Source organism: Lipotes vexillifer, unplaced genomic scaffold (assembly GCF_000442215.2).
Source record: "Lipotes vexillifer unplaced genomic scaffold, Lipotes_vexillifer_v1.1 scaffold631, whole genome shotgun sequence".
Classification (NCBI taxonomy): domain Eukaryota; kingdom Metazoa; phylum Chordata; class Mammalia; order Artiodactyla; family Lipotidae; genus Lipotes; species Lipotes vexillifer.
In genome coordinates, this window is record NW_006796885.1 from 58,574 (window position 1) to 83,319 (window position 24,746).

Here is a 24,746-nt window from a genome sequence, read left to right on the forward strand (position 1 = left end):
TTCCTGCTCCAGAACTGGGTTCCTAACCCATTACATGGAATGAAACAACACAGTCCTTCTGCCTCCATGTTATCTGCATGCTCAGAACAAAGTAAACTCTGCTATCACATGGAATAATAGTCAGTCACAGGAGAATATTCCTCTAGACCAGGAAATCAACTGCTATCATAATTTCAAGGGTAGATATATAATTTGAAAACTGCTTTGTTCCCTTCCCTCCTAATTCTGGAACATCACTGGGAAAATATTACTACTGTGTGAGAATCACTTACTTAAACAAACCATAAAAGGAAGCATCAGATTTAGATAAAAATTTACATCTCTCTCCTTTAAAATTATTTTCCTACACTGTTTATCCTTTATTGTCCTGAAACCACTGAATTTAGAATTCTGGTAGAGAATTTATATGATAATGAAATTAACCCCTTGTTGTTTTTTAATAATAATGACATTGTGATTTGTGATTTTAAAAAAGGAGAAAGGATAGTATTAAATACTAAAATCAGGTATGACTATTAGAACAAGGTGAGAATAAAGTACATATTAAATGATTAAATGAACAAAGTTGAAATAATAATTCACTTACCATACACATGCAGAGCATTTTGATAATCAAAAAATTAATATTATAAAAATTAAAGGCTGTCCAAACATAGTTAATTTTATATTAAAAACCATAACCTGCAATTACTTGTGATGTTTTCTAAAAATTGTTTGTCAATGATGTCTTGATCTTCCAAAATATTCTCTTAAGTAGGACCATGGTTTGTGATTTCAGTTGCAGAGATGGAATATGGTATAATGTCCTAGGACAGATATAGATTGCCCTGTATATGGGTGAGTTATATCCCCAAATGTATTAATTTGTAAGTTAAATATTTAGAACATGAATGATTTTGGATTGAAAGAGTTTCATAAATGGTGATAATGATCCCAAACTAGTTTACTAAAGACCACTGAACCCCAGTGTACTGCAGTCAACTTGGTTTCATGTGCTTCTTTGCCATCCATGTAGCTTCTTTGGTCAACTTGTCTTTTCAAGCCTTTTGCCTATTTTTAGTTGGTTCTTTTCTTAATATTGTTGAGAGTTTTTAATGTAATCTGGATACAAGTCCTTTATCAGAAATATATTTTGAAATATTGTTTCCCAGATTGTAGCTTTTCTCTTCATTTCTAAACAGGTTTTTCGAAGACTAGAAATTTGTAATTTTGATAAAGTCTATTGATTTTTATTTTATTTTCTGCTTTTTTAATTTTTGTTTTATATTTGAGTATAGTTGATTGACAATTTTGTGTTAGTTTTCAGGTGTACAGCAAAGTGATTCAGTTATACATATACATGTATCTATTCTTTTTCAAATTCTTTTCCCATTTAGGTTATTATAGAATGTTGAGCAGAGTCCCCTGTGCTATACAGTAGGTCCTTATTGGTTATCTATTTTAACTATAGCAGTGTGTACATGTCAGTCTCAAACTCCCAATCTATCCCTCCCCCTCTGGTAACCATAGATTCATTCTCTAAGTCCGTGAGTCTGTTTCTGTTTTGTAAATAGGTTCATTTGTGTCATTGTTTTTATATTCCACATATAAACAATATCATATGATATTTGTCTTTCTCTGTATGACTTACTTCACTTAGTACGATAATCTCCAAGTCCATCCATGTTGCTGCAAATAGCATTATTTCATTCTTTCTAATGGCTGATTAATACTCCATTGTGTGTATGTACCACGTCTTCTTTATCCAATCATCTGTCGATGGACATTTAGGTTGCTTCCATGTCCTGGCTATTGTAAATAGAGCTGTAATGAACATTGTGGTACATGATGCTTTTTGAATTACGGTTTTCTCAGGGTATATGCCCAGTAGTGGGATTGCTGGGTCGTATGGTAGTTCTATTTGTAGTTTTTTAAGGAACCTCCATACTGTTCTCCATAGTGGCTATACCAATTTATATTTCCACCAACAGTGTAGGAGTGTTCCCTTTTCTCCACACCCTCTCCAGCATTTATTGTTTGTACATTTTTTGAAGGTGGCCATTCAGACTGGTGTGAGGTTATATCTCATTGTAGTTTTGATTTGCATTTCTCTAATAATTAGTGATGTTGAGCATCTTTTCATGTGCCTCTTGGCCTTCTGAATGTCTTTGGAGAAATGTCTATTTAGGTCTTCTGCCCATTTTTTGATTGGGTTATCTGTTTTTATGATACTGAGCCGCATGAGCTGATTGTAAATTTTGGAGACTATTCCTTTGAAAAAATAAAGCAAGACCCTATTGATTTTTTTGGGTTTTTTGGATATTATTTTTTGAATTTTATTTTATTTTATTTTTAGAGAGCATGTTCTTGTTAGTTATCTATTTTATACATATTAGTGTATATATGTCAATCCCAATCTCCCAATTCATCCAACCACCCCCTCCCCCCCGCTTCCCCCCTTGGTGTCCATATGTTTGTTGTCTACATCTGTGTCTCTATTTCTGCCTTGCAAACCAGATCATCTGTACCATTTTTCTACATTCCACATATATGCATTAATATACGATATTTGTTTTTTCTTCTGACTTACTTCTGTATGACAGTCTCTAGTCCATCTATGTCTCTACAAATGACTCAATTTCATTCCTTTTTATGGCTGAGTAATATTCCATTGTATATATGTACCACATCTGCTTTATCCATTCATCTGTCCATGGGCATTTAGGTTGCTTCCATGACCTAGCTGTTGTAAATAGTGCTGCAGCGAACATTGGAGAGCATGTGTCTTTTTGAATTATGGTTTTCTCTGGGTATTTTCCCAGGAGTGGGATTGCTGGGTCATATGGTAGTTTTGCTTTTAGCTTTTTAAGGAACCTCCATATTGTTCTCCATAGTGGCTGTATCAATTTACAGCAGTGGGAATGTAAATTCCCTCTCCAGCATTTGTTTGTAAATTTTCTGATGGTGCCCATTCTAACCGGTATGAGGTGATACCTCATTGTAGTTTTGATTTACATTTCTCTAATAATTAGTGATGTTGAGCATCTTTTCATGTGTTTGTTGGCCATCTGTATGTCTTCTTTGGAGAAATGTCTATTTAGGTCTTCTGCCCATTTTTGGATTGGGTTGTTTGTTTTTTTAATATTGAGCTGCAAGAGCTGTTTGTATATTTTGGAGATTAATCCTTTGTCCATTGATTCATTTGCAAATATATTCTCCCATTCTGAGGGTTGTCTCTTCATCTTGTTTATAGTTTCCTTTGCTGTGCAAAAGCTTTTAAGTTTCATTAGGTCCCATTGTTTATTTTTGTTTTATTTCCATTACTCTAGGACATGGGTTAAAAAGGATCTTGCTGTGATTTATGTCAAAGAGTGTTCTTTGTATGTTTTCCTCTAAGATTTTTATAGTGTCCAGTCTTACATTTATGTCTTTATTACATTTTGAGTTCATTTTTGTGTATGTCACTAAGGAGTGTTCTAATCTCATTCTTTTACATGTAGCTGTCCAGTTTTCCCAGCACAATTTATTGAACAGACTGTCTTTTCTCTATTGTATATCCTTGCCTCCTTTGTCATAGGTAAGGTGACCATAGGTGAGTAGGTTTACTTCTGGGCTTTCACCCTGTTCCATTGATGTATATTTTTGTTTCTGTGCCAGTACCATGTTCTCTTGATTACTGTAGCTTTGTAGTATAATCTGAAGTCAGAGAGTCTCATTCCTCCAGCTCTGTTTTTTTCCCTCAAGATTGCTTTGGCTATTCGGGGTCCTTTGTGTCTCCATACAAATTTTAAGATTTTTTGTTCTAACTCCATAAAAAATGCCATTGGTAATTTGATAGGGATTGCATTGAATCTGTAGATTGCTTTGGGTAGTATACTCATTTTCACAGTGTTGATTCTTCCAATCCAACAACATGGTATATCTCTCCATCTGTTGGTTTCATCTTTAATTTCTTTCATCAGTGTCTTATAGTTTTCTTCATACAGGTCTTTTGTCTCCCTAGGTAGGTTTATTCCTAGGTATTTTATTCTTTCTGTTACAGTGGTAAATGGGAGTGTTTCCTTAATTTCTCTTTCAGATTTTTCATCATTAGTGTATAGGAATGCAAGAGATTTTTGTGCATTAATTTTGTATCCTGCAACTTTACCAAATTCATTGATTAGCTCTTGTAGTTTTCTGGTGGCATCTTTAGGATTATCTATGTATAGTATCATGTCATCTGCAAACAGTGACAATTTTACTTCTTCTTTTCCAATTTGGATTCCTTTTATTTCTTTTTCTTCTCTGATTGCCATGGCTAAGACTTCCAAAACTATGTTGAATAATAGTGGTGAGAGTGGACATCCTTGTCTTGCTCCTGATTTTAGAGGAAATGCTTTCAGTTTTTCACCATTGAGATTGATGTTTGTTGTGGGTTTGTCATATTTGGCCTTTATTATGTTCCCTCTATGCCCACTTTCTGGCGAGTTTTTATCACAAATGGGTGTTGAATTTTTCAAAAGCTTTTTCTGTACCTAATGAGATGATCATATGGTTTTTATACTTCAATTGGTTAATATGGTGTGTCACATTGATTGATTTATGTATATTGAAGAATCCTTGCATCCCTGGGATAAATCCCACTTGATCATGGTGTGTGATCTTTTTAATGTGTTGTTGGGCTCTGTTTGCTAGTATTCTGTTGGGGATTTTTGCATCTATACTCATCAGTGATAATGGTCTGTATTTTTCTTTTTTTGTAGTGTCTTTGTCTGGTTTTGGTATCAGGGTGATGGTGGCCTCGTAGAATGAGTTTGGGTGTGTTCCTTCCTCTGCAGTTTTTTGGAAGAGTTTGAGAAGGATGGGTGTTAACTCTTCTCTAAGTGTTTGATAGAATTCATCTGTGAAGCCATCTGGTCCTGGACTTCTGTTTCTTGGAATATTTTTAAACACAGTTTCAATTTCATTTCTTGTGATTGATCTGTTCATATTTTCTGTTTCTTCCTGGTTCAGTCTTGGAAGGTTATACCTTTCTAAGAATTTGTCCATTTCTTCCAGATTATCCATTTTATTGGCATAGAGTTCCCTGTAGTAGTCGCTTGTGATCCTTTGTATTTCTGTGGTGTCTGTTGTAACTTCTCCTTTTTCATTTCTAATTTTTTTGGTTTGAGTCCTCTTCCTCTTTTTCTTGGTAAGTCTGGCTAAAGTTTTATTGATTTTGTTTATCTTCAAAAAGAACCAGCTTTTAGTTTTATTGATCTTTGCTATTGTTTCTATTTCATTTATTTCTGCTTTGATGTTTATGATTTCTTTCCTTCTACTAACTTTGGGTTTTGTTTGTTGTCCTTTCTCTATTTCCTTTAGGTGTAAGGTTAGATTGTTTGAGATTTTTATTGTTTCTTGAGGTAGGATTGTGTTGCTATAAACTTCCCTCTTAGAACTGCTTTTGGTGCATCCCATAGCTTTTGGATCATCATGTTTTCATTGTCATTTGTCTCTAGGTATTTTTTGATTTCCTCTTTGATATCTTCAGTGATCTCTTGGTTATTTAGTATCGTATTGTTTAGCTTCCATGTGTTTGTGTTTTTTCCCTTTTTTTTCCCTGTAATTTATTTCTAATCTCATTGTGTTGTGGTTGGAAAAGATGCTTGATATGATTTCAGTTTTCTTAAATTTGCCAAGGCTTTATTTGTGACCCAAGATGTGATCTATCCTGGAGAATGTTCTGTGTGCACTTGAGAAGAAAGTGTAATCTGCTGTTTTTTGGTGAAATGTCCTATAATCATCAGTTAAATCTATCTGGTCTGTTGTGTCATTTAAAGCTTGTGTTCCCTTATTAATTTTCTATCTGGCTGATCTATCCATTGGTGTAAGTGAGGTGTTAAAGTCCCCCACTATTACTGTGTTACTCTCGATTTCCTCTTTTATAGCTGTTAGCAGTTGCCTTACATATTGTAGTGCTCCTATGTTGGGTGCATATATATTTATAATTGTTATATCTTCTTGGATTGATCCCTTGATCATTATGTAGTGTCCCTTCCTTGTCTCTTGTAACATTCTTTCTTTTAAAGTCTATTTTATCTGATATGAGTATTGCCACTCCAGCTTTCTTTTGATTTCCATTTGCATGGAATATCTTTTTCCATCCCCTCACTTTCAGTCTGTATGTGGCCCTAGGTGAGTGAGTCTCTTGTAGACAATGTATATATGGGGCTTGTTTTTGTATCCATTCAGCAAACCTGTTTCTTTTGTTGGAGCATTTAATCCATTCAGATTTAAGGTAATTATCGATATGTATGTTCCTATTACCATTTTCTTAATTGTTTTGGGTTTGTTTTTGTAGGTTCTTTTCTTCTCCCATGTTTCTCACTTAGAGAAGTTCCTTTAGCATGTGTTGTAGAGCTGGTTTGGTGGTGCTAAATTCTCTTAGGTTTTGATTGTCTGTAAAGCTTTTGATTTCTCCATCAAATCTATATGAGATCCTTGCCAGGTAGAGTAATCTTGTTTATAGGTTCTTCCCTTTCATCACTTTAAATATGTCATGCCACTCACTTCTGGCTTTTAGAGTTTCTGCTGAGAAATCAGCTGTTAACCTTTTGGGAGTTCCCTTTTATGTTATTTGTTGTTTTTCCCTTGTTGCTTTTAATAATTTTTCTTTGTCTTTAATTTTTGTCAATTTGATTACTGTGTGTCTCAATGTGTTTCTCCTTGGGTTTATCCTGCCTGGGACTCTCTGTGCTTCTGGACTTGGGTGGCTGTTTCCTTTCCCATGTTAGGGAAGTTTTTGACTATAATCACTTCAGATATTTTCTCGGGTACTATCTCTCTCTCTTCTCCTTCCAGGACCCCTATAATGTGAATGTTGGTGCGTTTAATGTTGTTCCAGAAGTCTCTTAGGCTGTCTTCATTTCTTTTCATTCTTTCTTCTTTATTCTGTTCTGAAGCAGTGAATTCCACCTTTCTGTCTTCCAGGTCACTTATCCGTTCTTCTGCCTCAGTTATTCTGCTATTGATTCCTTCTAGTGTGTTTTTCATTTCAGTTATTGTATTGTTCATCTCTGTTTGTTTGTTCTTTAGTTCTTCCAGGTGTTCGTTCTTTAATTCTTCTAGGTCTTTGTTAAACATTTCTTGCATCTTCTTGATCTTTACCTCCATTCTTTTTCCGAGGTCCTGGATCATCTTCACTATCATTATTCTGAATTCTTTTTCTGGAAGGTTGCTTACCTCTAGTTCATTTAATTGTTTTTCTGGGGTTTTATCTTGTTCGTTCACCTGGTACATACTCTTCTGCCTTTTCATTTTGTCTGTCTTTCTGTGAATGTTGTTTTCATTCTACAGGCTGCAGGATTGTAGTTCTTCTTGCTTTTGCTATCTGCCCTCTGGTGGATGAGGCTATCTAAGAGGCTTCTGCAAGCTTTCTGATGGGAGGGACTGGTGGTGGGTAGAGCTGGGTATTGCTCTGGTGGGCAGAGCTCAGTACAACTTTAATCCACTTGTCTGCTGACGGATGGGCCTGAGTTCCCTCTCTGTTGGTTGTTTGTCCTGAGGCAACCCAGCACTGGAGGCTACAGGCTCTTTGGTGGGGCTAATGGCAGACTCTGGGAGGACTCATGCAAAGGAGTACTTCCCAGAACTCCTCTTGCCAGTGTCCTTGTCCCTGCGGTGAGCCACAGCCACCCCCCACTGGAGGGTTGGAGACCCTCCAACACTAGCAGGTAGGCCTGGTCCAGTCTCCTTTGAGGTCGCTGCTCCTTCCCCTGGGTCCCAGTGCACACACTGCTTTGTGTGTGCCCTCCAAGAGTGGAGTCTCTGTTTCCCCCAGTCTTGTCGAATTCCTGCAATCAAATCCCACTAGCCTTCAAAGTTTGATTCTCTAGGAATTCCTCCTCCTTTTGCCTGACCCCCAGGTTGAGAAGCCTGACGTGGTGCTCAGAACCTTCACTCCAGTGGGTGAACTTCTGTGGTATAAGTGTTCTCCAGTTTGTGAGTCACCCACCAGTTATGGGATGTGATTTTACTGTGATTGCCCCCCTCCTACCATCTCATTGTGGCTTCTCCTTTGTCTTTGGATGTGGGGTATCTTTTTTGGTGAGTTCCAGTGTCTTCCTGTCAATGATTGTTCAGCAGTTGGTTGTGATTCCAGTGCTCTTGCAAGAGGGAGTGAGCGCATGTCCTTCTACTCTGCCATCTTGAACCAATCCCGGGCCTATTGATTTTTTAAAATGAGGTATATTTTTGGCATTGTATCTAAGACATCTTTGCTTAAACCAAGCTTATAAACATTTTCTCTGAGGTTCTCTTCTAGAGTTTTTATAGTTAGGCTTTATATTTAGGTCTACTTTGAGTTAATTTTTGCAAATAATGCAAAAACATAAGATTATAAGATTAAGTCTACATATGCATATTTGAGAAAATGTCTAGTGTGTTTTACCATATTTTGTGCACTACCACAGTGTAGTGCCAGTTACAATGCTGTTATTTCAAAATATTTTCTCAATGAAATGATTATGCAACTATTCTTTGAGTTAATAATTATACCCATTTCAAAGGTGAGGGAAATGAGATACAGGGAGATCTTGCAGTGTAAAAGTGGTAGGTGGAAACAGCAATGAAGCCACTTTATCTCACTCTAAAAGTTATATGCTGTCCACTGTTGTAAAAAGAAAATTGTTTCCAACAATAAAGTTCCCATGCTGTGAATGACCTGTTCAGATCACAAATTATTTCTTTCCACCTCTTTCTTCCTACTGGAGCCTGGGCTCTGCACCCTAGATCCCTACTGCCCTCAAACCCAGCATGACCCTTGGCCCTAATGCCCAGATGAATGGATAAACTGATGCTCTTTTCAAAAGATTCAACTGGTGAATGGATAAGCAAACTGTAGCATATCAGCCAAATGGAATTTGACTCAGCACACAAGGATGAATTTCAAATGCATTATGCTGTTAGAGGCTACACTCAAAAGACTACATTTATATGACATTTTGGAAAAGGGACAGAAAATAAATCAGTGGTTGCCAGGGAATGGGGGTGGGAAAGAGATTGTCTCCAAAGGGGCCCAGGGGAATTTGGGAACGGTTGAAAAAAATTGTTCTATATTTCGATTATGGTATTGGTTACACAATTGTATGTGTTTGTCAAAAGTGTTCACCACAAAGCATAGATTTTGCTTTGAGTAAAATATTTACTCAGTAAGTGTGACTCAAAAGCATAAAAGCAGATTTTCAATTAATAAAGCTCTTTTATTCTGATAAACCAGAGCAGACCAACTGAGTCAGCCAGCCTGATTCTTCTAAAAGAATACAAGGAGTCCCTTAGCAGTAGATTCCCTCCTCTGGGCACCCTTGAGCAGCAGCCAGAATTATTCCTGTTCACAGCAGGTGCCTGGTCAGCAGTCATTGAGTTGAATTCAGCCATCATTGAACTGTTGCTTCTTTGGGAGTGGGAATATCCAGCAAATTTCACAGCTTTTAAGGTTTTTGTTTGTTTATGAATCAAGAGTAAGCATCTGTTTTTAAGAAAAGTACAGTGAGACTTAAAGAAACTTGAAGCAAAGCATATAGGACCTCAGCGTGTTGTCTATATATGCAAAGACATTTGACAACAGTGATGCTATTTGTTGCCAGAAACCCCGCTGCCTATAAGAACATTTCACTACAATACTGTACCTAACCTTCGTCTACCAGCCTTTTGTAAGTAGTCTAAAGGGCAGTTTGTATGCTGGTATTCCTCATGCAAATGAAGTCATTATCCTTTTAAAGGTATAAAGTCTCCTGTATGTGATGGAGCTTTCTAAGAAACAGGCTTGACCTTTCTTTCCCCTATTCCGGGTGCCTGCAGAGCCTGCACTCATTAGCTAGAATTTGACTCCATGACATTTTTACTTAATTTTCTTTTTCCTCTATGTTGGACACATGGGGCAACCATTTATGTTCTTTCTTGACCTGAGATGCTCTCAAATCTCTTTCCAGCTGTGGCATTTTTCATTCAGTCACATCAGGATATAGTGATCCTTCTTTCCCCTCTACAATTCCCAACTGTTAATTGTTTCATTTTAGAGAAGGGACTAGACACAGTCCTATGGACTTAGCACCATTTAATTAGCATTAACCAGAACAGTGGAAAGAAAAGCAATTTCCTCTGGAGTGGAAACATATTCTTTATGAGGTAGTAGAGGAAACGAATAATAATAGTTTTTAAAGGCCTTAATTTTTTTATGTGCTGTGATTGATGATGGATTTAAAAGCAGTACTTTCCTCTATTAGTATTGATGATGATGACAATAATAATAATTACAAATAACAAATAATAATTGGGATTCAAACCCAGATCTTTCTGATTACAAAGCCCATACTGTTAATTATTATGCTAAGAAATCCCTGTGATAACTACTACCAGTATGCCAAGGACTCTGCTAATCACCTTGTGTCCTCCTCACAGCCTACCTAACAAGGTGAGCTTCATTAAGCCAGTTTGAGAGAGAGGGACACTGAGGTTCAGAGAGAGGAAGTAACACATCCAAGGTCGCCCATTTGCTGTGACTGGGATCAGAGCCCAGATATGCTCTGACACTAAGTCCGTGCTTCTCACCACTGCCTGCACCACTCTGCCTATAGAGTAATGAGACACTAGCAAAGACATCTCTGGAGGTGTCAAGGACATTGCTAGTTACTTTTTAAAATGTGCAAATTGTGATCCACGTTATGAGTCTGATGGGCTTTGGGCTTTGCTTTTGAACTTGAAATACTATATTTACAGATTATTAGGACTTAAAATGTAGAACCTTAGAACTGCAGGCTAGCAGTATCAGTTTTAAAGGCATTGCTTCATTTATTCAACCATGGACATTAATTGATTGCTTAATGTGTGCATAAACTCAGAGAAGGTATACTCTCTATCCTTCAGCAATCTGCTAATGTCAGGTGTGAATGCATAAAGGGGTAAAGGGTGTCAGTATAGCATGATACATTTTATGATACGAGTGTGCCCAGGAGCTTATCAGAACATAGAAGAGGGCAGTTAACGTCAGGTGGGGGTGGGCTTATCACTGAAGGCTTCCCAGAACAGGTGATAGTGAGCTGAGTTGTGGGATGGGGAGCAGAAGGGAAGGTTTGTGTGAAGGGCAGGGAGGCATATATCAGTAATGACTGGATCAAAAAGTATGTTGAGGGGAGTGTTAATATGAGGGTCTTTGGCAACTTCTTAATATGGAGGTGGACGGATATAATAACTCGTCTTACAGCTCTCTTCCTTTAGTTACATAGAGTTCCATTTTGTATCTGTTTCATCCTAGTAGCCTTCCTGGCAGAAGACATTGCTACTACGGTAACAGTTATTCTGCAGCAGCTACAGAGCTCAGTTGCCTGAGAGGGAAACAAAGGATTGATTGCTCAGGTGTTAACTGTAACTCTCCAGGTTCATGAACAGATCCTAAACTTCTTGTGCAGAATTTTTAGCCCTGCCATCATAACTCCTACTGTCCTGCTGCTTGCCTCTGGTTAAAAAGAAAAATAAAAGAAGGCAAATAAGGATCTGTTTCCTTCTGAGAAGGAATGAATGAATACTTGTGAACTTCCCTAATTTTCATACTAGAACATAGGCCTTGTCACCTGCATGCCTGACATCTAACAAGCGTAGGGATCTCTCCTTGAATGTTTGTGATTATATTATAAATGCTTGAAAGTACTGAACATAATTCTGTGACCTATCACATATAATTATTATAAATAAACCTGTGCTAAATAAAAGAGAATATTACATGACTCTTAAGGCACGTGAGTCAGTAGTGCCTGCTACATGATCATGCTGATAAATCTTTCCCATTTGATTTTCCATCACTTTGAAGATTTATGAATTTCTTTTACTTTCTAAAGTCTTTTTTTCCTCCAGAGATTTGAAAAGCACTCACTTCTGTTTCCTTCTAGTTTTTCCATGGTTTGTTATTTTAACTTTTTACTCATCAGGTAATTTTATATATATATATTTGTATAACATAGGGGATAAGCTTCTAAATTGTGTTCCCCCCAAGTAGCTAAATGTTACTAATTGTTAATCATTTGTTAAATTATGTTTCCCTGCTGCATTGATTTATGATATCTATTCTATCATATTTAAAATTCATACATAGAGTAGATTTCTATGTTATCAGCTCTATCCTATTGATCTCTTTTGTCTTACACAACCACCACTTACTTTTTTTTAATAAATTTATTTTTATTTATTTTTGGCTGTGTTGGATCTTCGTTGCTGCGTGCAGGCTTTCTCTAGTTGCGGCCAGCGGGGGCTGCTCTTAGTTGCGGTGTGCGGGCTTCTCATTGCCGTGGCTTCTCTTGTTGCAGAGCACAGGCTCTAGGTGTGCAGGCTTCAGTAGTTGTGGTGTGCGGGCTCAGTAGTTGTGGCTCGCGGGCTCTAGAGCACAGGCTCAGTAGTTGTGGCGCACAGGCTTAGTTGCTCTGCGGCACGTGGGATCTTCCCAGGCCTGGGCTCGAACCCGTGTCCCCTGCATTGGCAGGTGGATTCTTAACCACTGCACCACCAGGGAAGTCCCACCACTTACTTTTTTTTTTTTTTTAATTAATTTATTTTATTTTTGCTGTGTTGGGTCTTCGTTTCTGTGCGAGGGCTTTCTCTAGTTATGGCAAGTGGGGCCCACTCTTCATCACGGTGCATGGGCCTCTCACTATCGCGGCCTCTCTTGTTACGGAGCACAGGCTCCAGACGCTCAGGCTCAGTAGTTGTGGCTCACGGGCCCAGTTGCTCCACGGCATGTGGGATCCTCCCAGACCAGGGCTCGAACCCGTGTCCCCTGCATTAGCAGGCAGATTCCCAACTGCTGCGCCACCAGGGAAGCCCCCCACCACTTACTTTTAAATATCATAGTTTTGGGCTTCCCTGGTGGCGCAGCGGTTGAGAGTCTGCCTGCCAATGCAGGGGACACGGGTTCGTGGACCAGGGCTAAATTTCTTCATTAACTCTCCTTTTAAACTCTTCCACTCTTATCAGGGTATTTTCTATTTTTCTTACAGAAGGCCTTTGGCATAATTCCACAAGCCCAACAAGAGTCCGTTAGAATATTGTGGTAGATGTTTTCATAAGATTAAAAATAAATTTATATAACTCACCTGGGCCTATTGAGAATAGATCAGGTTAGATAATCTTTGTTCATCTACCCTAGACTTCGTTTCCTTCTTGAGTATATTTGCTATTTCTTCTTCCCTTTATTTATTTATTTAGTTAGTTAGTTAGTTTGAATATAGATACTCCTCTTCTAGAAAAGGTAGAAGCAAAACTACAGTTGGATAGTTTAGCTTTTTCTACTTTGTTAGCATTAAACTCTTTTTTTCCATAGTGCAGGCCTATCTCTTCCTCATTCTTGCCACATATGACACACAGCTAAACGGCCTTTTGTTCTTTCCAGCTTTTTAAAAGCTTCAGCTTTCTCCTCCTGTTAGCCTTCTTAAGGTGGTTCTCACTGGCCAGGCCACTATTTGCTGTTTCCCTGACTCTGCTGCTCCTTCTGTAGCTGCATTCTCTTTCTGATTATAAGCCTAACAGAGTTCCCTGGGCAGTTACATCAGTTTCTCTAGGTACTACCCCCTCTTCTCCCTAATTAGGGTAACTTGTTATTGTGCTGTCACTCTGGCTTGTGAGACCTTTTTATTCCTCTTGGAGCCATACTTTTTTTTTTTTAAACATCTTTATTGGAGTATAATTTCTTTACAATGTTGTGTTAGTTTCTGCTGTATAACAAAGTGAATCAGTTATACATATACATATGTTCCCATAGCTCTTCCCTCTTGCGTGTCCCTCCCTCCCACCCTCCCTATCCCACCCCTCTAGGTGGTCACAAAGCACCGAGCTGATCTCCCTGCGCTATGCGGCTGCTTCCCACTAGCTATCTATTTTACATTTGGTAGTATATATGTGTCCATGCCACTCTCTCACTTCATCTCAGCTTACCCTTCCCAGTCCCCGTGTCAAGTCCATTCTCTACATCTGTGTCTTTATTCCTGTCCTGCCCCTAGGTCCTTCAGAACTTTTTTTTTAGATTCCATATATATGTGTTAGCATACGGTATTTGTTTTTCTCTTTCTGACTTACTTCACTCTGTATGACAGACCCTAGGTCCAACCTCACTACAAATAGCTCAATTTCGTTTCTTTTTATGGCTGAGTACTATTCCATTGTATATATGTGCCACATCTTTTTAAGAGTCTGGCCATATACTTATAAAATATTTTCCCAGAACTTTCTGAACTGCCTGATCAGCATATCTAAATACATTTTATGTTTCTTCTCTTGGCTGCTGTAATCTTTGGGATGATATATTCACAGCCTCCCAAGTTCCCATCATTGCTCTTCACTAATGTTTTTCTGGTCATATGTGAGTGAAAAATTGAAATTTCTGTCTTTTTTCCTCCAGTTATCTAAAAGATGCTTTTGTAAGTATCTCAACAATAATTTGTTTAATGCTCTTGTTTCTGAAGAGCTACGGGACTTTCCCGCCTCTAGACATCTCCAGGTATAACAAAAATGTGAACCGTGTGATTAATTTGAACAGTGCTTGCATGAAGGGAGTATCTGGTACAACAGTGTCTTGGAGAGACTGGGATCAATGGAGAAGCAGAAAGAAATGACCAACCTCAGGGTGTAGGTATCAGGTAGTGGAATGGGGGGAAGGGAGGTACACATCTGCAGGCGTAATTTTACAGGCTCAGATATCTGGGCCACGATAGTGTGAAAATGATCTATTATAATTTCTCAGTTACCTGTGTCATGGACAGTTTGTTGGAGTCACTCTTGCTAACTGTCCTGACAGTGCACCAACGATTAAGAGCCCACAAAATTATAATTATAAAGAAACTTGTAGGTAGTCTTACAAATTTTCTATAATTAAATAAAATCAGGCTGTACAAAATGTTTCCTCTTTCCTTTATCCTATTCTTTGCTTTTCAAAACACTCTTCATCCTTCAAGATTCTGTTCAGTGATCCCTCCTTGATGAAGCTTTCCCTGATAGACCCAGGCAGTATCAGTAGCCCTTTCTTTTGTGTTTCCATCCCTGCATCTTGTATTATGATTATTTATGGGTCTCTCATCTTCATTTTGACTTTGAACCCTCAACAACAGATACTATTCCTTGTTATTTTTCTATTTCTAATATATACTATGTTGCAATACATATATATTACTATATGGTAGGTTCTAAATATATTAGTAAAACATAATATTAATCAACTATATGCTTGAAGGTATTAGGCCTGCTTGACTTACATGAGCTGATTTAAGAAAGACACAAAAATGTCTTAATTTAAATGCTTGCTTTTAGAACTATCACCTCCAAATAGAAATTACAGAGTAGTGTTTGGGACTCAATATAAAAAAATATTTCTAATAATTTGAGATATTTACGAATACAGTAAACTGATTTGTGAATAGTTATCATTCCACTAATGAAAGCTGTCACGGAACAGAGGATTATTTATGTGTATCTTTTATGTGTGTGTATGGATGAATGATAGGATGTTAAAGTGGATATGGTTTCTTATCCACAGAATACCTTAAAACTGATGAGTATTTGTATTTATGTGGGGAGAGTGATATTCAGAAGCTATTTTCAATATTCCAGAGGTTAAGAAAAAAACAAATCTTGACAATTTTTAAAAGCTTCATAATGTTTTGCTTTGGGCCAGACTTATCAATTGAATGACACTGGTTATCATGTAGACACAAAACTCGAATTGGGTGTTAGTTATCATTACCTTTGATTTTTGTAAAAATTTTAAAACCAGTTATTGTTACTAACTCCAATTTGTTTGGAGGGAGAAGGATTTCAAAAAATGGAGTATATGCAGAAAGCATGTTAAAAGAATTTTTGATTATGAACTGAATTAATTTCATTTTATACATTATTTCATGGACATTTTTTCCTCAGTATTTTTTGCATCTGTGAGATAAGGATGCACCTTACAATAGTGGTGTGTTGTATTTAATTGCAGCGTTTTTTAAGTCTTTGCTAGTAATTCATAAAATAAAGATGCAGCTTTATAATCCATAGAATTTTGATGGTCAGAGAATATGATGATTAGATTCAGAGTCACTGAGAGAATTTGTATGGTTCAGCTGTCAGGCTGTCTGAATCAAGATCCTGTGTTACCTAGGGCAGCTCCGTAATTTTTCTGAGACAGTTTTCTCATCTATAAAGTGGGGATAATGGTATCTACTTCATAGAGTCCTTGTGAAAAATTGAATGAGATGATACTTGAAATGTGTTAAGCTTTTCTTCTTCTTATACCTGTTCCAACTTGGCAATGCCAGAAAGAGTTAACACTTCTCCCAAATTGCCAAAATTACCAGTAAAAATAAATTACTAAAAATCTTGGAAGATAGGACATTATTTGATTTTATTATGCAAATATCTTTGACATCCAGAGATTATTTATTTTGCTTTGGAAGCCTGATTTCTTCTGTACTGCTAACCAAACAGTTTATTCCATTTTGTGCAACAATTTATCATGAACCTTAAAAGAAGTACTGATTATCTTAGAGTTTTTGGCTCAATTACCTGTTTTAAATGCTCATTGACTAAGGAAAGCATGTTATTTTCTCCTCTCCTGCACCATGGAGTATAACAATAGACTGTGAACAAAGCAAATCAAAGATACACAGGTACCAGTATAAGGGGCCCATTGTGTTTACTTTTTAGCCCTGTCATATGGTTTTAATTTAGGTCACCTGATTGATTATGACATACTGACAGATAGCACATTGTTCTCTCTTGGAATCTCTAGACACTTTAGTATTTCTATTCATATCTGTCCATTTTGCTTCCAAACCTTAAGTGAAATGGAATTACAGCATTCACTTTGTTTTCCTGTGCTAAGTGATTATCTCTGAAGTGCAATTTTGTGATTAGGCAAGATGGCATGCATACACTCAGCTAATGCTGATTTCCCCCAGGGCGCAGAAACAGGTAAATTCATAATGAATGGATGTTGTGCTTTGATTTCAAATGCATGTGAAACCTCACCACACTTGGTAGTTTTATTTTAAAAAATGTATTTAATTATTCTAAAATTAACAGGAGAATATTAAAATTGAACTTTAGAAAATGGCATTTAAACATAAGTCAAGGGTGCTAACTGCTTATGAATGTTAATCCCCTTCAAAAAGTGAAAAAACAAACGTACCTGACATAAACTGGATTTGGGGTGGGGGGTCATTGAAAATCTTCTTTTTAATTATTTATATTCTTTCTGAATAATTCAAAAAATATCTGAACACATATAGGTGTTAGTATTGCCAGATTCTAACATTCCTTATTTTGAAAACTACCTTAATTATTCAACTAATTGCTATCATGGTATTGTCACCATTGTTTGGGTGACATTTGGCCGGGGTGGGAGATGGGGGGAGAGGCAGGGTAGAAGTTAGGAGTTAATGGTTGGCACAAAGTATTTTCTTTAACTATTTTCTTTGATGTTTTAACAACAAATTTGTCCATGACTGTGAGAGACCAATTTTAAAGATTTAGCATTTACAAAATTAGACACACTTTGACCAAATTATAAAAGTAGTTGATTGGAACCCAAACCATACTTTTTTACTGATTTACTTAGAATAAGCATTGACTGTAATATTGTGAAACTTGAAGTGAGAAACATAATAATACAATTTCCCAATCTTATTTCAATTGAAATCTTCTTTGTAGGGAACCTTGACACTAATCAGAACTCCTTGTAGGCAATGCTAGAGCGACTTACTTGGCAGCACTTCTTTGATTAGCTCCTTCTTCCCACACTTTAATCTCTTAGTGTAGTGTCTGGTATACAGTAATAGCTCAATAAATCTTAACCTTATTATTATTCTCATTATCTTTCCATTGAGTAAAACTAGTACCTTTAATAAGTTGATGGATGATTTCCAATAGTAAAGCATATTAATTTGGAATAAAGTACTTTTATTCAAGGGAAAACTGACCCATTAAAAATTTTAATCTCTTTTTATGGTCCAGATATACGTCTGTGAACTATCAGTAATATCCTTTCTGGTTGAAGTGATTCACTTTCCTGCATGTTCTGTTGTCACTTGCCCTGAGGGATGTGATACCCTCAAAGTTGTCCTCATAATTTTGGACACCTATCTAGCAGAGATGAATCGCCTACAGTTTCAGCGTTCACTCTGTCACACCTTGCATACTTACCAAGGTAAGCACTTCATAAGTATACTCCACAGGTGATTCGTTAGCCCATACCTGCTATCCAAGACACCATCAGGAAAACTGCAGATGTTTATTTCCCTCACCATGGGGCTGTTGTATATAACTCTTTGGGCAGAGTTAGGAAAGGTAAGATGTAACACTGGTATGATGAAAAGGACAGTGGATTGGGGACAAAACACTTGTGGGTTGTAGTCTTAGTTCTGTTTAGTAACTTAGGCCAAATTTTGTAGCTCCTTTGAACCTTAGAAGTTATTTTATAGTTATTGTGGAGTTTTTTGTTTGTTTTTATCTGCCTCTCTGCTGGTCTGGTAGGCTCTGTAAAGACGTCTTACTTATCTTTACATCTCTGTCCCTGGAATGGTGCCATTGACAGTATTGAAAAAGGTGTTTAACAAATGTGTGTTGAAAAAGTAAGGCAAGAAGACAAACAGGAGGAAGAGAAGGGAAGGCAGAATAGAAGGATGTATTTAAGGCCTAAATTTTTCCCCAAATTCTCTTTGCATAAAACCTTATGAAATCAAGTGCATATGGTTCTATTCTAAGTGAATGGAAGTTTACACTTTAAGGGTTAGAAGTCACCATTGGTCAGGCCTTCTCTTTTTATGTGTGGGAAACTGAGGCTCATGATGATTAAGTGAGTTGTCAGTAAGGTAATGGCAAAGCCTCATCCAGCTCTTCTCACTCGTATGTCAGCACTCCCTGGACTATTACGGGCAGCCTTAATATCGGGCTATATGTGTAAATAGATCCAGAAAGATATAGCCCTACACACTAGAATTTTGGGAAAAGGGGTGGTCTTTCACTTTCATTTCTCTGTACCTTTCTGTTTCTTGATTTAAGCAACACCAAAAAACCGTGAACTATTTTTATAACATAATAAAAATATCATGTGGAAAAGTATAATTTTTAAAACATAATGAATTTCAATACTCTGTACGAATACCATATGGGATAAATAACAATAAGCAATAACAAAAAGTACCCTATAGCATGAATATGATTTGCTAAAGTATATTTATCAGAGTGGGCTGAAATTCACCAGTGTGTGTATTAAATCCCTCTGTTTGGCATATTGATGAAGAGGCTGCTTGTTATTTTTAGGTCAGGATTTAAATGCTTGGTTATATTGCCTAAGAGTTCAAACAACTGTATCTCCCCAAAAGAGGCTGCCCAGATTTCTTCCAGTTGGGCCCCACCCTTCTAATGTACTTCTTCAAGGTCATAGTCAAATACACTGTCTTCTGATCTGTCTAAATTCCATTCATCAAGTTTTTCCTTTCCATTAATATTTCTGAATACCTCTCTGGCTCATTTACGTAAGAGAAAAAGCAAAGTGTTTTAAAGCAACATCCCATATTTATAGATTGAATTGAGTTATTCTTTCATTCATTCTTTGTTCTAGCATTTTGGCTATTTTTGAAGTGGCCTGAGACCTTGATAAGCAGGAAGACAAGAAAGAGGTTCCTTTGCCACCACTTGTAAAGCTGTGGTTGAGAAGAATGGAGTGGAATGGCTAAAAGTCAAGCAGTGTTGCATCTTATCTTTCCTGACTTTGCCCAGTTATACCCATACTTGCATGTTAAGTATCTTGCATACTAATGATCTACAGATGAGCGTATTTATTCAACTTTTTTTTCAATGTTATTATTTTCACAGCTTCCGCCACCTTTGAAGACTTTCAGATTCGTCCCCACACTCTCTTTGTTCATTCGTACAGAGCTCCAGCTTTCTGTGATCACTGTGGAGAAATGCTATGGGGGCTGGTGCGTCAAGGCCTTAAATGTGAAGGTAAGGTATTCCTTCCCCAGCCAAGTGGAACGCATGCTGGAGTTAGCTACTTATGTCGTGCCCTCTTCTGCAATGCCTTCTTTCCTTCAGATACCTTCCAGGGATCTGGGTACTGCATGGATTCTGTTCGGTTCATTTCCTATCTTCAACACGTTAGCCCTGATCTGGGAAGCCAGATTCTCCTATCTTTTCCCCTATATCATGTGGATATGTTTCTCTCCCATAAGGTGTTTTTATTTTGCTAACAGCCTAAACATATAATTTGCATCTTAAGCCAGAACTTGGAGTAGTAGGCATTCAATAAATGTTTGCTGAAAGGAGCTGAGATTCAGGAGGTTAATCAAACCATCCAAGGTCACTCAGCTGTTGAGTGGCAGGCTGGAACGTGTACCCAGTTTCTACACCAAGATCATAGTTTTATCATCCTCCATGGACAGAAATCCTTGAAGTGCATAATTCAGTTTTATAGGATACCATGATATAATCTTAAAAACGGACCAAATCGTACCTTGCTCCTTTTTGATGAAGGGTGGGGCGGGGAGGGATAGAGCTGTTTGAACTTTGACCAAAAACCCCAAGCTTTTATGATGAAATCCATAAATAAAATAACCATAATTTCTGAATTTCTGTCTGTAAGAAGGGAAGTTAAGAGACAGTGATCTGGAAGAAAGTCTACCTAAAGTGTAGTTTTGTGAAAATTTGTCTGGCCTGCTATGTGACACATGGGGAAGTTCTGAACAGTAAGACTACATGATAGAACTATGAACAGTAGAAATATTGAGAGGAAAATGGTGCTTTCCTAATTATCTACCATGTAGAAACTAGCATGCGAAGTATTTTACATATTTTCTCAACAATTCTGCAAGGTAGTTATTATCCTCATTTTACAGACAGGAAAGCTGAGGTGAAGTAATTTGTCCAAGGCCATATAGACAAACAAGTTGTGGAGCCATGATTCAAATCAGTGCAAGTCAAAAGTTGTGAAGCATTATGATTAATTTTCCCTTGCAATAGAACTTGAGGCAGCTAAAAATAGGTCATCTCACTGGAGTTTTATTGCTAGATCCCTCAAAGCCCAAGTCCCTTATGTTAGAAAACATTTTTTTTAAATGATAACCAGGGTAGTTGCTGGGCTCATCCAATAAAATCAGATGTCAAAACCCAGCTTATTGACAAATTGGGAAAATAAATCAGGAGAAGCTCAAAAGAAAATTTAAATTTTCGTACAGCCTCAGGAAAAATGGAAGCAGTACTGTTTCTAAAAATTCATAATTTACAACTTATACTAAAGTAGCTTTTAATTTATAGTTGAACAAAAGTCATTTTTACTTTCTCCTTCCAGGATGTGGGCTGAATTACCACAAGAGATGTGCATTTAAAATCCCCAACAATTGCAGTGGCGTGAGACGGAGAAGGCTCTCAAATGTTTCCCTTACTGGGCTCAGCACTGTCCGCACAGCATCTGCCGAGCTTTCCACCAGTGCCCCTGATGAGCCCCTTCTGGTATGGCCTCCTGTTTATCCATTTGCCCGTTTACATGAGAAATCTGTAGGATGATGTGGTAACAGTGGTAATCAATACAAGACAGTGCCCTGGGAGAGAGGACACAGCCAGGGTGTTAATGACTGTGTTTCTTCAGGGCCTGTGCTATAGATTGGTCAGTGCTTCAACAAATATCCAACAGCTTCGAGTTTGCTTTTATCTGTGAGCTTAGAGCAATTTTAAAATCTGTGAGGTTTCATCATGGTCATGGAGCCAGAGCAGCACAGACTAATGCGTGAATGTGACAAAACAGTTTGTCAAAATTTGGAAACCAGAGATAAAAGATTTTCTTCTCTGATGATTATTCGAGTACTTCGTGGCATAGTTGACTGTTTATTCTGGGAGAAAATCTGAACTTCGCTCATATGAAAAGATGAAAGTCTTTAATTGTTTGGCATTAAAGGCATACATGCTGATGTCAAAGTGACACTGGTTGACAAATGCCATGGGAAAAATAGCATTTAATACTTTAAATATTTCTGTTGGCTCTAAAATATATATCTGTGGATATGGCTTAAATATTTTTCTTTAAGAAAGTTAAATTTTGATTTTCCAAACATTGAAAGCAAAGTAAAAATTGTGGTAATTATGTGCACTATTTAAAATAAGAACATTATTCTGAAATAAGCTAATTGTGTGAGCTTAAGTTTCCTATTTTTACTCCCTCTGCTAGTGGATATTACAAAAACTCTTTATAATCTAATAATTACAAAAGTCAATTAAAGAGAAAAATAAAAATTATGAAACATTTAGGTTAGATAAATCCCTGGAGTGGAGAGGGGCAATGCATTTTGAAGCCATCTCTAAAAAGCTGTATTAATTACTCTATTGTTCAGAAAATATTTTATTGTGATCTTTAAATCACTTAAATTTTGTTGCAACATAAGCCAGACATATAACTCAAATGAATGCTTATTTTGATAGATAGGAGAAGTCCGTACTCTGTGTTTCTGTGACTTTTTGGGGGCAGTTTGTTGTGTTTTCACGAAGTGAACCTGTTGGGGGAGGTCAGGCACTAAATCCCACCAGTAACTAGAAGAATATATTATATTTTGGTGACTATTCAGAATGCATGTGTGGTTATATATTACTTTATAAAGTTGTATTAGTTAGAATTAATGATACTCTTACTGAAAAGTGCTTAAGTCAAAATCTATTTACTTTTTCAAATAACTCTCATATTATCTTTCCAACTCTGAGATTTCTTGATTTCGTTTGAATTTTTGTAGGTAGTGATTTTATAAGTTAGCAGTTACTCTTGCTTTTAAGTACCATCTCTGAAAGTCATACTGTTTACAGAATAGGCATTTTTAAACAAGTTTAAGAAACAAAATTATAAATTAATGTGTATTGTTTTCAGTTTCACCAGGAAAAGATTTTTAAAAGTTAGTTAACATCTCATAAGTAATCTAAAGCAGTAAACTAAAGTTATTCATCATTAGAATAGATTAGAATCTAGGTAATTAATGCTAAAGATTCTTCCTTTAAAACTATCTCAGTTTTTCAAAAAGAATTATATTTAATTAAGTTTGCCTGGAGAACTCAGACCAGACTTCCAAGATGAGGTGTTACTTAAGCTGATCTTTACTGTGCTTTTTCATTTATCAGCGGTTTGATTTTCTACATTAGGCTAAGTGTCTGATCTCTTCAGTCATACAGGGTAATTTTAAAATGATGGCTTTTGTGCAAAGACTTCATAAGTCAATAGAAAGAGTTGCATGTATATAATCTGTTTTAATGTGTTTCTTAATATATGCTTGATGTATTTAAAATGAATTTTGTGTGAAATTCGAATACTAAAATGAAGAAAAAAAACTATCAGTTTTTAATAATATATACATATATGCACATATGTATGTATACATATACATGTGTATGTGTGTATATATATATATATATGCTTCCAAACATCACATATGTATCATTTAGATTTTATAAATATAAATGAAATTATTATATGCATGCATATTTATAAATGTGAATGTATAATTTATATATAAATTTGATTTAGGTTACTAAAGTCTTTAAGCAGGTTTTTGTGTTTTTCAACCAAATTATTTAATTGCTTTAATTGCTTTATTTGATCAAATTACATAATTATTTAATTATTCGAATTACTTGATTACAAGCTATATTGTACATCAGATGTTGAAATTCATTAGCACTTTATTGCTGAACGGAATTTTTTTGTAGTAGAATGCTTAAAAATGTTTTAAAAATACATTTTAAAAATCACATTTTAACTATATCTGCCAAGAATGCTTACAAAAGTTTGATCAAGTCAGATATTTATGAGGTGAGAAAATATTGGGGCCACAGGATACTTTGAAAAATGTTATTATGAACTTTCATAACCTTATATAAAATGCCCTATGGGTAACCTTTAAATGAAAAATGCCTTTGTTAATAGTGTTGGTAACACATTGGCTCTCAAATGCATGTTTTACATTCATCATAGCACTTTTTGCCCCTGTGGGGTGCCTGTATGTCTCTCTTTGCATGCTCAGAGTGCAGCTAACATGTCTCTTTTCATCCCTGTGCAAAACATAAAAGGCCAGTAACTATAGTTTAAAGGTTATAGTGAATGCCTAGTCAAAGGTAACATTATGGTAAGGATAGTAAAACCTTTTAGTACGTATACAATAAACAATATTTTCCATTTCTGAAAAGGATGATGGCCTATATTAAGATGGCATTGCTAAGTAATGCCATTAGACCACCCATGTTGCAAGTCTGCCATAAGTATAGATTTTCTCCCAAATGTAAGAAAATGATTTTTCTGTTCATCACTTGCCTATTTTGACTGGAAAATCACCATTTCACATATGGATTAAAATACTGGTAATTCTATTAATTTACCCATTTCTGGCAAATAAATTGAGTCTTGGATTTCTGTACTGCTGCTAACATAGAAAAAAAAGTATAACAACATATATCTTATGACAAGCTTTGTCTGTCATCAACTTCGGCACTAAACTGTATCCATTATGCAAACCATGATGCAGTCCTTTTTTGAGAAAATCCAAAATGTAGGCAATTTATGGCATAAGAGCTCTGCAAGGGTGTATATCTTTTTGTACATCATCACCTATGTTAGAAGGAAACAAGAAAAACTCAGCAGGTACTTAAGGAGGACACACTAATATGTTGTTTCATTATGTATAAGTATACTTATTAAGATTATATCAGTTTTATAAACTTTTAGACAATTGCATAGGACAAGTCAAGATTCAATGATC

General features: G+C 36.5%; 1 protein-coding gene across 1 annotated transcript in view; it reads left to right on the forward strand.

The window, feature by feature from the left end:
- PRKD1 (protein kinase D1) overlaps positions 1-24,746 on the forward strand; it is a 132,201-nt gene that overhangs the window by 28,518 nt on the left and 78,937 nt on the right. The window contains exons 2-3 of the mRNA XM_007469033.1: positions 19,834-19,965; positions 21,308-21,468. Coding sequence (XP_007469095.1) covers positions 19,834-19,965; positions 21,308-21,468 — 293 coding nt within the window. The remainder of the gene's footprint in view (positions 1-19,833; positions 19,966-21,307; positions 21,469-24,746) is intronic.